Source organism: Amborella trichopoda, chromosome 4 (assembly GCF_054954075.1).
Source record: "Amborella trichopoda isolate Santa Cruz 75 chromosome 4, AtrichopodaSantaCruz75HAP2 v2.0, whole genome shotgun sequence".
Lineage (NCBI taxonomy): Eukaryota > Viridiplantae > Streptophyta > Magnoliopsida > Amborellales > Amborellaceae > Amborella > Amborella trichopoda.
The window spans coordinates 14,942,130-14,959,544 of record NC_142339.1 but is presented as its reverse complement, the minus strand read 5'-3'; the positions used below and the strand labels follow the sequence as shown (position 1 = coordinate 14,959,544).

Sequence of the window (17,415 nt, the reverse complement as noted above, 5' to 3'; positions counted from 1 at the left end):
ATGTTGAATGACTTTCATTAGAGGTATTGAATTGTGTTTCTTTGTCTAGTATGCTGTTATATTGCATAGGTGAGTTTTTGGCATCATTCACAAAACTAATATTTTGAATTTATGATCTTCACGAATTCAAAATTTATTTTTATATTTGTTGATATTTAATTCGATGGATGGTACTTATTGAGATTGATGAAGTTTGACGATTTCATGTTGTTGAAATGTGTATATTGTATTTTTTATATCTTGTTCTTTTTGGTTCTGCTTAATTTAGCCATATTTTTGCTACATCACCTCAATTATTATTATTTTTTTTAAAATTTTACAACTTACTCTAAAACTTAAATACCGTGCACATTTATAAATATATATTGACTCTCTCCAAGGGATGTGCTTTATACTATTTACAAAATCAATTATTTCATTCTTATGTGCAACACACGTAAGCTAACTAAACGAACTTTCCGCATAACTTTGACCCACCAAACCAAGCCCAACCTATTATGTAAGCATCATTATATTATGGGTGTGGTTTGCATAAGGTTGCAACCTTAAAAATTCTTAGGATAACTTGAGAATCTATTTTCATCTCTAATTGTAAAATATTAAACTCTTAAAATATTTCAAATCTAGTAAATCTACAAACACATGAAAGTCTTCAAAATGGATGGCATAAATATTGTGTTGTAAGATACTATTTTGCGGACTCAAAATCTTTTTTTCTTGTCATATTCATGCATTTCGATATCGAGATGATCAATTAGAGGGTTTTTCAACATCCAAACAACCTTTTATGATGGATTTTTGAGGTGTAAAATTTTTCCTTCTATTATATATTATATATTATAATATATAAGTATCATTATATTATATATTATATTATAATAAATTTTATATTATATTTACAGGACCCAGTTTCTATGTGGCCAATCCCCATGCGTAGAAATGCAGGCTTCTTAATAAATTTATTTTTGAGATGGATTTTAAGACTTAATTTTTAAGGACTTGTATCTCTACCATGGAGATGATGAATATGAAAAAATAAATAATTTTAAAAATAAAAATAAAAATTCTAGCTCTAGATAAAATTAATTGTTATTCAAACAACCGCTTAAGATATATACTAGAGTTTAAACTCAAATTTAAGATAAACTCATATTCTAAAGCTCCAAACAGAAAAGAAGAAAATTATCATTACCCCAAAGAACATATGCTTGTTTTAAAAATCTCACAATTTTCATGAGATTTTTTTTAGACCAATGGATATATTGCAACAATGAATTTAAGGGGGCAAAGAAATTGAAAAATAAAAGGAAGTCACTGTTTTGGTTCCAAGTTGGACGATCTCCTGCGAGTGTGCGTATAACGGTCTCCTACTCCTTGGTAACAGTATATCGAAGGCAAACATATGCTGCATCCTTTTTTATGTGGGGAGGGCGTGCACCACGAAGCTCAGTTAGATTGGATTCTTCGAAAGCAAAAACTCCCACTATTCTTGGCCAGATGAGAATGGAGCACAACAAGCTGAGATGTCTATGCCAGCCACTTCCATAGCATTGCAAACCCATTCGGGGACGTCACCCTTGGGGAACTGCAAAACAAATACAATGTTGTGGATTAATTCACAACATTAACAGGAGTAAGGAAACAATGGAAATCCTTTTTGGGTAATTCACTGGTAACATTCAAACTCAAACATGTACGGAAGTCAAGACTATGACCAATCAAGCCGGGCTTGATTCCTTTCACAAATGGAAATCAGTACACAACATATTCGTTGCCCATGAGATGAAGATAATAGCAGAGTCACAGTGGAAACTAAACTTCAATCTGATCATGGTAACAGGATGGTTATGAGTGTCCTTAACTGAGAAATAAGGGGGGTGCATGGGCCTCGTTCGGGCCAGACCAGGTTCAAACCAGGCTGCACCCGATTATGTAGAATGATCACCCGATCTGACATGAAGTATAATTGCGCAAGGTTTGCTCAGCTCCTACCTAACCCAATTTATTATGAGAGACCTGGCTGGGCTGGATCCATTGTAGCATACTACTAGGGCCCCTTGGCTGGGCTCGACCAAATTATAAATCAGGCCAAAGTTTTCTGACCTGGCCAGACCTGTCCAGCCAAGATCCTCCAAAATATATCTGTTGACGACAGAGGGCAATGAGGCAGCCCAACCCATCGACAACCTTATCATGTAATCAATGGGATGGACGACGAGGGTGGGAAACTGGGCCATAAAATTGAATGACATGCTCATGGCTCATTCTCTTTATCAACATCAACTCTGTTGATGGAATGGTGATGACCCTCAATGCTCACGACCTAATCACCAACCAAGCTATTGATGGAAGGGTTACGACCCTCGAACATATTTGTGTCATGATTACAAGGACTGAAGCATTTTTTCCCACAATTTTTTTTTTTAACTATTCAAACTTCAGTTTTAACCAATGGTTTAAAAACTGGATCGGTGACCAAGATCGAGCTTCCAAAAAACCGATCCGGATCAGTGTATCGGCGATCCGGATCGGGAATCGAGTGAATCGGTCAGAATAAAGCTTAAAAAAAATCCGAAAAAATTATTAAAATTCATTATAAATATTGTTTTTTAGGAATTCAATAAGAAATGAGGGTACTCCATTAAGAATTTTCATGTTTTTGAATGAATATGCGAATATTGATATGTTCTTTCCCTGCATGAACCGCCATTCAGCATTTAATTTACATCACACAAAAGGATAAACATATAATTATCATGAAATAAGTATATCAACATACATGGACTGCAATAAAGCATAAAATTAGTAACATATGATCTAAAAATAAAATGATAGACGACGTTATTGTTCTTCTTGGTCACGCTGGTGCCATTGATTGAATTCGTTTAACAATTCATTGATTCGATCTAAAAACGAATCATCGATATTAGCAGGCGTCTGACTATTCCCAAATCCCTGAGTGTTAGTGTTTTGTTGTATTCCCAATCTAAAATCCTCGAAGATTGTCTATCCTTCATGCTCACCTGCACTGTCGTGCTCATCCCTACACTGTTGCTGTTGGGACTCGATATGTGAATAATATGGCTAGGATAGGGTGGCCTCAAAATCATCATCTCTCTCATTTTCTCTTTGAATAATATGGATTAAAAAAAAAAAAAACAAATTTTCAAAAAAATCGATCATGGATTAAAAAAAAAAAAATCACAAATTTTCAAAAAATTCTATCATGGATTACAAAAAAAAATTCGATCATGGATTAAAAAAAAAAATCACAAATTTTCAAAAAATTCAATCATGGATTACAAAAAAATCGATCATGGATTACATAAGATTCGATCATGGATTACATAAAATTCGATCATGGATTACAAAAAAAAACAAACAAAAAAAAACAAAAAATTCAATCGTGGATTACAAAAAAAGAAAAAAACAATTTGATCATGGATTACAAAAAATTCAATCGTGGATTACAAAAAAAAAAATCACAAATTTTCAAAAAATTCAATCATGGATTACAAAAAAATCGATCATGGATTACATAAGATTCGATCATGGATTACATAAAATTCGATCATGGATTACAAAAAAAAACAAACAAAAAAAAACAAAAAATTCAATCGTGGATTACAAAAAAAGAAAAAAACAATTCGATCATGGATTACAAAAAATTCAATCATGGATTACAAAAAACTCTATCATGGGTTGCAAAAAAAGCAAAAAACAAAAAATTCGATCATGGATTACAAAAAAAAAAACAAACATTTTGATCATGGATTACAAAAAAAAAACAAACATTTCGATCATGTATTACAAAACATTCGATCATGGATTACAAAAAATTCTATCATGGTTTACAAAAAAAAAAAAAAAAACAAAAAATTCGATCAGGGATTACAAGAAAAAAAAAAAAACATTTTCGATCATGGATTACAAAAAATTCGATCATGGATTACAAAAAATTCTATCATGGGTTACAAAAAAAAAAAAAAAACAAAACATTCGATCATGGATTACAAAAAAAAAAAAAAACAATTCGATCATGGATTAATAAAAAAACCAATCAAGTATTACAAAAAAATCTATCATGGATTACAAAAAAAAAAAAAAAAAAAAAAAAAAAAAAAAAAAAAAAAAAAAAAAAAAAAAAAAAAATAATAATAATAATAATAATAATAATTCCGTACGGGACTCGCCGATTCCGTACAGAGAATCGACGAGTCACTGTACAGAATCGTCCGGTTCTCTCTCGAACCGGACGATTCTCGTTTTTTTTGTCGATTCGATCCGTTCATGCCGATTCCCGAGTCGAACCGGGCGACTCGGCGTTTTTTTAAACACTGGTTTTAACCTTTACAAAGCCTAGTATTCGTCTAAGACCACGATCAAAATTATTGTCCCAAAGAGACACCCCCTAGAAAAACCTGTGTCTGCACAACAAATATGACGCTGCACAAGTGAGCTATATGGTCACACATGCGAAATTTTACATGATCAGAAGAAATTAGTCTTGTATATTTGCATTCATGAATAATCTCTCAGACTTAGATGTACATTACGATAAGTTAAATAGAAAATGTCGTCTTGAGAACATTGCATGGCACAAACAAACAAAAAGATCCCTAACAAAATCACCCACGTGAAAAGCATACTTTTTTTATCTTTCAGCAAATATACTACGTTGAATGACCCACAAAGTTAAATTGATGAAATGGATTCCTCACTAAAACATGGAAGATTGCATTTGTATCTATACATGAGAAATACAAGAAAGAAATGATGACGATAGGGAGATTATTTTAGTTTTCAGTCCAAGAAATACCTGTGAACTTAGGAACCGACAGACAAACCTGTGCAAGAAATGCGAAATAAAAGAGGAGAAAGATCAGCCTTAACCACTGTAGAAATATCTTTCAAGGGCAATCAGAAGCATCTAAAAATGGGAAAAAGCATTAACATACTCTGGAAATTGCTCTTGAATGATTGATGTATGCAAGTCACGACTAAGCTGCAATGACAGAGTAGATTCCATCGTTATTAAGATGTCACAGAAGTAACTGTTTCACCAAAATAAATGATCAACTTACTCTCATCATATAGGACAAATTGTGATATGATAAAAGTTGAGAACCCATAGCATCTTTTGTAACAAGGCTGTGTATGTAAGCTCGTGTATAGTTCTTGCAAACCTTCAAAATACAAAGAATACAGAAAAATACAGCAAAGCATAGCTTTGAGACCAACAGCATAACAAATCATAGAAAATAAATGAAAATCATATGAGATATTAACTCTAAAGATAAAGCTATGCATTCATTATAGAGACTTACCATACAATAGCACGTGGGATCAATAGGGCGAGTGTCATCTGCCATTACGGAGTGCTTCAGCTTCAATAGACCCTGTTAGAAGGCAAAGGACAAATGTTGTGACAAGCTAATAGTAGTATAGCACATGCTAACTGGCCAAAGTCAATCAGGTAATAGGCAGAGAAAAACCACTATTAACTTGCGATACATTATGGATGTTAAATACAAGTTCTCAACTATTCGACAAACTAGCACTAGACCCATTGCTTAAATTGAAGCAGGAAACTGACCTTTCAGTGAAATGCCAGCCGCAGAACATCAAATGAACTGTAAACTGAAGGGAAAGTAAACCATGGTCCATGAGACGATGACAAACATATATTCTATTGAAGATATGACCATCTGATGAAATGATGGTCAACGATGGAGAAAGTGGGACCCACTCTTGTGGCCATTTCCTGTTCTGGTACTATTTATCAACTCATTGATTTCCGATTAATGGACTGTGATTTTCCAGTGGAAAGACCACTATCTTCTCAGTTCAAAGTGATTTTGTCCTACAATTGGTACTTCATAAGCAGAGCCATGACTAATTATAGAGTCGGACACCAAATTAAGAGCGCAGACAGTTTTTCTTTTTTCCATATAGGCACACACAGTTCCCTTAATTTTAATTAAATGGTGTAGTTAATGTTCTCATGAAACTGTAAATGTGGTCCATAGTTCATGTGTCTTCAGCTATGCAGTGATTCCAGACAACAAGCTTTATACTATATTTTTACTATGTCGACAGAAACATACCTAGGCTTGAGTTGCCAGTTTCCAAGAGATCCAAGTCCTTTTATAAGTCCATGTATAAAATAACTCAGCTTGAAAAATTACAGTGATATACTGTGGAATGATGAATTTCCCTCATACTCTCTCATTCCCATAAGTCAGAACGAGGGGTATAGATAGAAACAAAAAATTGAACACATTGTATAAAATTGCAACCATTCGCTGAAGTCATATCAATTAAAAAAAAGACTTATTTACCTCAGGCTCCGGCCTGGTTACAGCCAGGCTTTCTAGACAGTATTAATGAATCATTTACAATAACTAGGCACTCAAAAGTGGACCGCTACTAGTCAAATTAATACTAACAAAGCATGGATGTACTCACCAAAAAATTGACAAAGCAAACATGCCATATCGAATAACTAATAATCTACGTTGAACACACATATCAATGCAAGACATGCATGCCCTTCCAAAGGTCAGGAGCTTTGGGCTAGCACATGGATGTGCATGATATATAGTTACATAATCCGAAGACCAGCATGGCTTCATACAATATTGAGTATTTGCTGAAGGAGAAACAACCAAGTTTGCTCTTTTTTTCCTTCTTTTTTTTTTTTTTTTGTTTGTTATTTCTTTGATTGTCAACAAAGAAATAAATAAAATTCTCAAAGAAGAGCAACAAACAGAAGTAAGTATTGCAGGTATGCAATTTTCAAAAGAGATGATCAAACATAACGCACGTAACGGATTCAGCAAATCCTGGGAACTAACCTCAGGTACAAGAGCTGTACCAAAACGAGCAGTACGTGTTGGATAAACACAATCATACATATCCGCACCTAAAGCACTGCAAACTACTATATCAAGCGGATAACCAACACCCTGCAAAATGATAAGTGAAAACATCAATTATGCCCTGTTTAAAACCTTATATATTACTTTCTAAGCTCCAGGCAGTAAGCACAACCTATAGAATAATATACACTTAAAACTAAATGATCAAAATAAAAAACAAATATATTGGCACCATAACATATCGTGGTTTATCCTCAGGCAATGCAGCTGTGCATTGGGCTACAACACGCCAAAATGAATCTTTATCTTCACCTCCTGCAAGACCACCAATAGCATAGCTGTCACAAAAAGTAAACTAGTTAATTGAGCTCCTCAAACATCTGCCAGGGCCACTCACAGCATTTGGAAAATGACTACTTAAGAGTATCAAAAGCAAGTAGTACATGGTTTCTAGTTATTACGAAGTACTTCTTATGGTATCGAATATGTACAATGCATATACCCATCGAGATATCCACAAGATACCAGAATTCATTAGCTGCACTACACGCATCCACAAACTTCTTAATAATGAGTGGCATTTGACAATTTGTGGTGCAGTGACGATAATTTGAATGATACTAAAATAGCAACAGTAGAAAACCCATTTCAGAAAACAAATGCATTCAGATGCTGTAACTTTCAAACAAAGGTCGAGTTTATTTATTTGAAAGATGTGTCAGCAGAAAATAGAATACAAAAAAATGCTAACGACTTTTAAGTTTAAGATAAACACAAATAAATACTAACTGCCAAAATTGGATTTATGGAAAGCACAAATTCAAATACCATGGGTCAAGTATGCATATAAATGTCATTTCTAAGAGGCAAGAATCGGTTTCTTAATTTGGATTTATGAAAGATGTGAAAATACACTTCATGATGTTATAAGCCTCATTTTGTACCAGTCACTATATCTCATTTCCATGAGGTGCAGCAAAGTGTGAGGAGTAGAATTTATGCAAAGGGGTCAAGGGGGTCAAAAACTGAATTTGTTTATGGGATGCTCCATTCAAATATTATGATGCAGGACAAATTTTTTTTATTTTTTTATTCAATTTCAAAAAATGTATAACTTAATTTTAATTTTAGTTTTAGTATTTATTTTAAGGGCTTTTAAGTTTTTAGGGATTCTAGGGTTTTTCTTTTTATTTACTATTCACTGGCTATCATTCATAGGTACTATTCATGAGTATTGTTCATGGGTTATTGTTCACAGGGGTAAATTTGTCATTACAAATTTTATATTTAAATTAGGATTTTTTGGATCGTTTTAATTATTATATAGACATTGATATCTTTGAATATTGAACTATAATATATAAACGGTGTGTGGGGCCTTAAGAGGGTCTTTCCACATGAACTTGAGAAATTGAAAGAGAAAAAAAAGCTTAGCCTTTTGAGAACCTTGGCTTGGGTATGGACTGGTGTTTGGCTTGTTCCTTGTTGATTTTATTGCTTCCTTCAAATTTCCCTACATCAAGTTGGTATTAGAGCTCGTTTCTTGTAGGTATTAGAGCTCGTTTCTTGTGGGATCGTGGTGTTCATCAATAAGGCGTCATGGCTAGTGGACCTGATCAACAACCAAGTATCGGGGACGAGCCCATCCAATGAGAACAAGACCTCCGAGACATCGAAATTGAGGACTTGAGAAGACAAGTTGAGGAGTTAATCCAACACTTGGTGCAAAATGTAGCCTCGACACATTATGATGACGATAGTGAGTTGGGAGCTCTCTTCGAGAACCCATTCTATGCATGTGCACCGCACCAAGAGCCTCGTGTTCAAGAGAGTACGTTATGCGATCTCAACATTAAAGTTGATCTACACGATTTGAAGGAGAACAAGGTTGATTTTGGCATAGGTCGTACAGAAGATAAGCAAGTTGTAAATTGGGAGTCACCACCAATCTTCGATACATACTCCGATGAACAACAAGACTATTCAGGGGATCCGATCTATGATATGCATTGACATGAGGATAAAGAGATTTTGGAAGAGGGTGAAGAATATGGAGAGAAGGCAACAAGGAGGCTGAACAAAATCATGGCTTTTGAAAATCTCAAGGATATCGAAGAGGTGGAGTATTCAAGATAATTAGGGAATTGAAATCAAAATAGTGGAGAGGAAGTGTGGTCGACTCATAATCTGCAAATTGTGACCCTAGTTTAAAAGAGTAATGAAATAGATGTCAAGAAAGCCTCTAAAGGCCAAAAAATTGAGTTTAAAGTTTCCTACACATTTTCAATGCAAGTTCAGGGATAGCTAAATTTGATAAGTTTCTATCAATTCCTTACTATACATATCAGGAATCATTTCTTAGATAGTCCTTCTTACAAGGAAATATTTGAGCCAACAAAGATGAAGATTGAAGAATGTGGTTTTGATGCAGAATTCATCTTAGCCTACTTCAAAATTTGACAGCGGGTTCTCTCTAACCATTTCAAAAAATATATATTTTGATTTTAATTTTAAGATTTATTTTTAGGGATTTTAAGTTTTTAGGGATTCTAGGGTTTTTCATTATATTTTTTATTTACTATTCACTAATTACTATTCATAGGTACTATTCACAGGTACTATTAATGGGTTAGTATTCACAAGGGTGAATTTGTTATTACAAATTTTGTTTTTAAATTAGGATTTTTTGGGTCATTTTAATTATTAAATAAACATTGATGTCTTTGAACATTGAATTATAATATATAAAAGATGTGTGCGACCTTGAGAGGGTCATTCCACATGAACTTTAGAAATTGAAAGAGAAAGAAAACCTTAGGCATTTGGGAGCCCTAGCTTGGGTATGAAGAAGAAACCATAGGTTTCTTTGACTTGTGCTTGTGTTTGGTTTGTTCCTTAGTGATTTCACTGTTTCCTTCAAATTTCCCTACATCAAAGTGGTATTAGAGCTCGGTTCTTGTGGGATCTTGTTGTTCGTCAATAACTGATAATAACAATCAATTTAATGAATTCCTTTTCAAAATTAACATATGAGCACCCACTATGCATTTGTTCCTATGTGCATATGATTATTCCACATGACAATAGTTGGTATGTGTATGAACATGATTGTATACAATACAATTCCAGAAATAACACCAAATTCAAGAAGACAAATGTTGATGACAAATTAAGAAATATGTTTGGTAAACTAAAACCCAAGCTATCCAATTTGAACACACGAGCTGTCAACTAACCACACAGAAGAAAAGGAGGACAATACTTTTTGTTATTTTTATCATTTTCCTAAAATAAGTGGACAATGTAGGAAGCATGGGGCTGTAAACTAGATGGGCTGCAGGTCGACCCAGACCCAATCCAATCGGTGCAGGTAGACCTAGAGTCCAAGTCAATAGGACCTCTAGGTAGAGTCGGGTCCCGGTCAAAAGATAAACAAAATATTAGACATTGTAGTTCATAAAGATTATTAAATATTATATTATATATAATATATAGAATATTTATAATATTATAAATACATATATTGGGCTGGATCGACCCAAACCCTACCAGTGTCAAGTCATCCCTGGGTCCAAACCCCAACCTGCAAAAGAATTGAAAGCAACCCTGCATGATTTTTCACCATTCATAAGTGTATATTTTATTTCCTTTCCTATTTCAAGAGGCTCAACTAAATGAAGAAATCTTTTCAAGCAAGTTTTGTCAAGATTTTTGTTTCAGACAAGAAATATTTGATGAAATAAAATATTCAAACTTCTGTTTTTTTCTTGTTTTATAACTCAAACATTTATTTCTTCATTCCTCTAGGGGGCACAAACAGGGAGGGAACATGGCCATTTCTGGAAGCAAAGTTGTGGTTTCCAGGCTATGATAATAGGTAGGCCAACCGACTCACTCATGTTATGGGTAGGTCACATGCCAATTGAGTCTGCAGGTTGATTTGGCTAGGCAATTGCCATTGAAATAACCAATGAGAATTTCATATTGACTCCCAGCTTTGCAAAATGCCCATGGTTTCAATATTATGACCAACAGCACTACAAACTAGAGGAAAACACAAAAAAAATAAGAAAATGCACACCCTGTAAAATTTCCTTTATCAAGTGGTAAGCGTCCTCACACTTTCATTGCATCCAGAAAATTTTCAAGGTTAGCAAATAATTACTTTGACAATTAATTATCTTGTAGTTAGTTAAACTAAGAAAATGCACACCTTTTACAATGTTCTGTAAAATTTTCTTTATCTAATGCTAAGCGTGCTCACATTTTACTTGCATCCAAAATTCTTTTCAGGTTTAAGTAACAAATATTAGGTTCAGGTAACAAATATTTATATTGACAAGTGACTATCTTCCAGTTGGTTTAGGATTTCTTCAGCCAGGTATATAAGATAGCTAGTACAACACCACTGACAAAATAGAGAGTCCAAGGAAACTAAACTATCATCCATGGAGATCATGTATCAATCATTTAACAGCAATGATTGTTGAAGTATAAACTAGGTCATTTAATCATATTCAAATGATAAGCATATCACTCAAGAGCAGACTAATAAATAAACTGCTTACCCAGGTAAGTTGCGGTCAACCAAGCCTTTTACACATATATCCCTGTATAACAAAAAGGATACCACTATCTGTAAGAATATGAAAGAGTTATGGTTACCATTTCCTATCATTTTGATTTGTCTAACTCTAACATGCAATGTTGCTTTACATTCTCAAAAAAATACTAAGTAATGTTGTTTCTAAAAATGTTTGTGGAAATTATGGCATGAAGCAATTGTTACCTCAGAACTGGATCTAATCCCCCCTGAACAATACCGAACAAATTTTGTTCGTAAGGCTTTTGATGAGCTGTAAAGTATATAAGGCCATTTTCAGATATTTAATTTCTAAATAATGAAAAACAAGAAGGTATACAAATTCTAATCTCCAACTTTCCCAAATACAATCGAAGTTTTAACTTCTAAATGAACTACAAATGAAAGATAAAAATAAGAAGACAAAAATTGAGAATAGCAACTGAAGTGAACAAATTATGAAATGTCTTAGCAAGGCCAATGCATGACAAAGTGGAAACATGAAGCAGTGGAGCAAAGAATAATCATTCATCCATTATCTCTACTTGGGCCCCACAGCCCCACAAGAAAACAGAAAACTCCATTTTGGTTTCTACTTTTGAACGAAAAAGAAAACAATATCAGACTATAAGAAGCAAACGATTCATTCATTTTTTGCTATTTCACAAAAAGAAACAGTTGAAGACCCTATAATATTCAACCAAATCATTCAAGACTTCGTCAAATCAAGTGATGACTGCATTGACTTTCATAGTATCTCTTTTGGTAGTGTGTCTTGTTTGCGCGCCAATATGGCATTCCCTTCCTTTTTTACATACTTAAGGGCATTAGTGCAATTTCTATATTAGTTATAGTTATAAATAAGATTGCGAACACGGAGGTTATCCAACCCTAAGGTGACTGCCTCCGGCCTCCTCTATTATCTGCTCACCATCTCTCTCACATTCTCCCTCTTCTCTCTTTGGTAACCCTAATTCAACTCTGTGATAATTTCACCAAGGAGCACCTCATATTTCTTCCCTTTTGTGTAGAGAACCAATATAGCTGTCTGTGTTTGGTGTGAAAATCCGTGCAGCTAATGTTTCCTCCTCAACAGATGAAAAATCATGAGGAATACTAACAGAAATCTATCAAAGTGTGTGGTTGATCTTGTAGGAAGCCTGTGGAAACCACTGCAATAGTTCTAATGTGAAGATATATGTTTGTATACATCTGAATGATAAGTATTTCTCCTTCTACCTGCTGATTGTGCTGTCTTTTGTGGTTTATGAAATTCAATTGAGTCATTAAGGGCGTCAATGAGTACTTAATCTGCTATAGTATTGTGCATTGCTTCTTGTTTTGTGTGAATCATTACCCTCATAGCTAGCAAAAGTGACACTAGGAGAAAAAATAATTATAATAAAAAATAAAACAAAGGGTGAGAGATTACACCCTCTCTCAGGGTTTGCAAGGAAACCACCCCTAACGAGAGAACATACCCTCTCTCAAGGTCTGCAAGAGAATCCACCCCAAAAACAATCTTATCACAAGATCAACTCTACTCAATTCTAATTCCCTGCTTTACAATGAAGGGCCATCTCCCTTTAAATAAAATTTGGAAGAAAAAAATCTACTCCTCTCTATTTTCCCTCTCACTTTTTTTCTTTCACGCACCATCCCTATTTTCTCTCTTTCTAACTTCCACATTAGCCTTTCTAAGAGTAAAAGATAACTACCACTTATTATTTCCTAAACCCAAAGATCTTTACCTTATCTTATATGTTATTCCCTACACCAAAAAAATAGACCTTCCCAAAACAAATCATGCACCAAACTCAAACTCTCTTAACTTATATCTCCTATCCCTAATTAAAAATAAAAAGATAAATAAACTCCAATTTTATTTGCATCATTCTCCCTAGGTTGGGAAAAGCTTGACCTCGAGCTTATAGAACTCAAATATTTTAGGTACCTAACCAATAGCCCCCAAAACCCTTGGGTGATGAAAACGCAGAAACTTAGGCCCTTAAACCACCTAGGATCATTACATACCACAACGTTCCGCAATCGACGTACTCGGCAGTTCTCACTCTATGGTGGCTCTCACTCTATGGCGGCTCTCACTCTATTCAAGTAGCCCTTTCCAAAGGTAGCCCTTCCTAGGATCGACGTCCTCGGTGGCTCTCACTCTATGGCGGCTCGCCCTTGATTTTATTCAGGTAGCCCTTTCCTAGGATTTGAACCTGGGTCACAGTGGTTGCTATGATACCAAATGATGCAGAGTGAAAAAATAATTATAATAAAAAATAAAACAAAAGGTGAGAGATTATACTATCTCTCAGGTCTGCAAGGGAATCCACCCCCAACAAGAGAATATACCATCTCTCAGGGTCTGCAAGGGAATCCACCCCAAAAAAGATCTTTTCACAAGATCAACTCTACTCAAGTCTCATTCTTTGCTTTACAATGAAGGCCATCACCCTTAAAATAAAATTTAGAAGAAAAAAAATCTACTCCTCCCTATTTTTCCTCTCACTTTTTCTCTCTCTCATGCACCATCCCTATTTTCTCTCTTTCTAACTTCCACATTAGCCTTTCTAAGAGTAAAAGATAACTTCCACTTATTATTTCCTAAACCAAAAGATCTTTACCTTATCTATAAGTTATTCCCTAAACTAAAAAGAGAGATCATCCCAAAACAAATCACGCACCCAACTCAGGCTCTCTTAACTTATCTCTTCCTATCCCTAATTAAAAATAAAATAAATAAATAAACTCCAATTTTATTTGCATCAAAAAGTATGCCTAGAATTTCTAGCATTAATGACAGGATTGGAATGCCAATTACTTTCGTGAAATTGAATGGGTCCAATTATCGCCTATTGGCTCATGTTTGTAAAAGAGTTTCTTGGTGTCAAGGGTAAATTGAGTTCTTGACAAAAGATGGGGCAAAAGAATCAAACACTAGACATGAACAACGGCTTAGGGAGAATTGTCAAATCATGATCTGCTTACGAAATAGTATGGAACCCCAAATGAGTACTATTGTGATGTTTCTTGATACTACCGATGAAGCGTGGTGGCCTATACATGAGATGTATTCTAATGGTAAGAATATTTCATGAGTTTATTGCCTTTATGAGAACATCCTTCTTTTATAGGAGGGTGACAAAAGTCTTAGTGAATACTACAATTCTCTCCTTGGTTTGTGTGAAGAGTTGAATATGTATTGGCCTTATGAAATGATATGGAATTACTAAAGCAGCAATGAGAAGAATTTCGAGTAACAAAGTTCTTGTCTGGCCTAAATCCTGAATATCAGTCCCTTTATGGACAGATTTTAGCTACTAATAAACTTTCCTCTCTCAATAATGTATACTTCTGTCTTCAACAGATTGCCCTCTCTACACTTTCATCTACCTCTAGTGTTAGTGATGGGTAGGCCGTAACCATATCGGTGGGTAGAGGTAATGAAAGCAGAGGTCATAGTGGTGGTAATACAGAACGCGGTTGTCATTCAAGGGGGTATAGAGGCAGTGGTAACAAGAAATGCACTCACTATGTATGTAATAATCACATCGGTAAAATGTTGGGATAAGTTTGGTAAACCTGCTTGGGCAAATCAGGTAGCTGATATATCTAAGGGCGTGTTTGAGAACAGGAAGTTGCTTACAGGAAGATGGAACTTACCTCTTAGTGTAGAAGTTTTATGTTTCATAAAAAATTGTAAGTTTATTATGAGAACTTCTTAATACTGTAGAAGTTCCCTCTTTAGGCTTAGAAAAAGTTCTTTGTTTTTCCACAGAACTTAAAAAAGGAACTTTATCCGATGAAAAAAGGGAACTTTGTCCCGATGAAAAAGGGAACTTTGTCATGTTGAAAAAGGCTTGCAGCCTCGTGGTGAAGAACTGCACACCGATGAAACGATAGCCGCAGAGACAAAAACCACAGAGACGAGAGACCAGATACCATCATCGCCGCTTCCTCTTCGCCGATGAGCCTTCAGCCAAAGCCTTATCACAACAAGGTACATCTCAGAAGCCTTGATTTTTCTCACTATGGCTTTTCTTTCTCATCTTTTTTCGCTCTCTCTGGTTTTTTTAATCTCCCTTGATTGTCACTCTCTCTGATTATTTCTCTCCCCATTGGTTTTTTCTCTCTCTGGTTTCTTCTCTCTCCCCTGGTTTTTTCTCTTTAGTTTGTTCTCTCTCCCTTGGTTAGTTCTCTATCTCTTGTTTTTTTTGAGGTAAAAATTCTGCCATTTTTGTTTCAACATAATTTTTATGTACAAACCCTCTCTGCCATTTTCGGCCATTACAGTGCTTTTTATGTACAACCCTCTCTGCCTTTTGCGGCCATTACAATGAGTTTTTATGTAGAAACCCTCTTTACCATTTTCCGCCATATTTGGGGGCTTTTGGTGTGACACTTTTCCTTTCTCAATCATCCATTTTTTATCACAACACATTTTCCTGTCTTAAAAAATTTATCAATGCAAACATATTTGAACCAGGTTTATCTTTTCTGATATATCTCTAACTGGTGTATTTTTTTTATGTGTTGTACTTCATTTGCTGCATTTCCATATTTATCCCATTACACTTGTTTTTTATTTTTTATTAGGAAATCAAGTAATGATTTGAAGTTCTTAAGGCTCGATCTATGATAGTGAATGAGGTTTTTATTTTTTGAACTTAAATCAGGATTTTCCTGATATTTTTTTATTTTTGATTATGTTTTTTGGTTGTCATGTGGCTCTATATTGTTGTTTTTTTTGTTATCATTTTTTATTATGTTTCTTGTTTGGTTTATATGAGCAATATTTTATTTCGTTAAATAAAAAATGGAGTAGCAATATGTTAGAGAAGAAACTGTAAATTTATTTTGTTTGGTTTATGTGAGCAATATTTTGGTTTCTAATTTATTTTGTTTAGTTTATCTTTACTATAATCAATTAAGTCTTCACTATTTTTTATTTTTTGTTAGTCTCGGTGAACCCACATGTTTGTGATGGTTTGTGGGGGTTTTATTTTGGATTTCTGAATTTCAGGTTTGATAAGTCTTATTCTATGCATACTCTACATTTACGAGTTCTCTTGCTAGATGCTATTATTTGCTTTCATTTTGTATGGTTTAAGGGATATTTTGCTTGGTTTTTCTAGGTTTCAGAACAAGTTATGCCTACTTCTAAGCATGCTAGACTGTGAATTATTTTCTGTTTGATTAATGCTTCTCATAATGCAGAGAATACTGTATTCAATTTTTTTAGACCAAATAAACCAAACAAGAAACATAATAAAAAATGATAAACCAAACAAGAAACATGGTATTGAGATTGCTTCTTCTTTTTTTTTATGATTCAGGGGAAAAGTGTCTCTTAAATTTCTAGGTCTCAAAATGAGCTCTTTGTGCATTTATGCTTACTGCTTTGTGAAGCTTCATATGAGAATGTTTGACATTGACTATTTTGATGGCTTTGATGAATGTTTTGTTATGCATCTTTCGTTTTTCTTTTTCCTACTATGTTAGTGTGTCACTGGTTTTTTTATTTTATTTGTGCTTATATTGTTAGCTTTAAGTTCTCTTGTTCATTTGAATGTTCTACATATTAATGTTTACACGTGTATTGTTAAACATGATAATTGCATTCTCCTTTTCTTTTGTTGTTAGTAGGGGTTTGTTCTTTTAAATACATTTGACAAATATGAAATGAGGTTCCATATTTGTGGAAACTAAATAATATCTACTTGAATCTATTTTGTTGGTATTCTTGTACTGTGGATGTGGTTACTATTTATATGATGCAAAGGGAAAATGAGTGGAAGCCAAAAATTTAGAGGTTGAATGTCCCATCCATTTGAATGTCCCACCCATCTGAAGGGGCATGGGCATGTTTGGGTAGCACCATATGAACCATTGATGTATAGAGGGCTATGGGCTTTAGTGCTCCCTCATTGTAAAGTCCATCAA

At 34.3% G+C, this 17,415-nt stretch overlaps 1 protein-coding gene across 18 annotated transcripts in view; it reads right to left on the bottom strand.

The window, feature by feature from the left end:
* Window positions 1–1,169: 1,169 nt before the first annotated feature.
* Window positions 1,170–17,415, bottom strand: part of LOC18423249 (uncharacterized) — an 83,476-nt gene continuing 67,230 nt past the window's right edge. For 8 of the 18 annotated variants that reach the window (XM_088864960.1, XM_006827851.4, XM_020673255.2 and 5 more), the window contains 9 exons: window positions 11,671–11,737; window positions 11,450–11,491; window positions 7,114–7,219; window positions 6,858–6,968; window positions 5,328–5,399; window positions 5,085–5,186; window positions 4,959–5,005; window positions 4,820–4,847; window positions 1,170–1,585 (listed from right to left, as the gene is read on the bottom strand). In XM_088864960.1, coding sequence (XP_088721086.1) covers window positions 1,484–1,585; window positions 4,820–4,847; window positions 4,959–5,005; window positions 5,085–5,186; window positions 5,328–5,399; window positions 6,858–6,968; window positions 7,114–7,219; window positions 11,450–11,491; window positions 11,671–11,737 — 677 coding nt within the window. In that variant the 3' untranslated portion in view covers window positions 1,170–1,483. Of the gene's footprint in view, window positions 1,586–2,721; window positions 3,055–4,309; window positions 4,428–4,819; window positions 4,848–4,958; window positions 5,006–5,084; window positions 5,187–5,327; window positions 5,400–6,857; window positions 6,969–7,113; window positions 7,220–11,449; window positions 11,492–11,670; window positions 11,738–17,415 lie in introns of those variants that run through there. The other 10 variants (XM_088864961.1, XM_088864964.1, XM_088864968.1 and 7 more) reach the window with 5 other exon arrangements.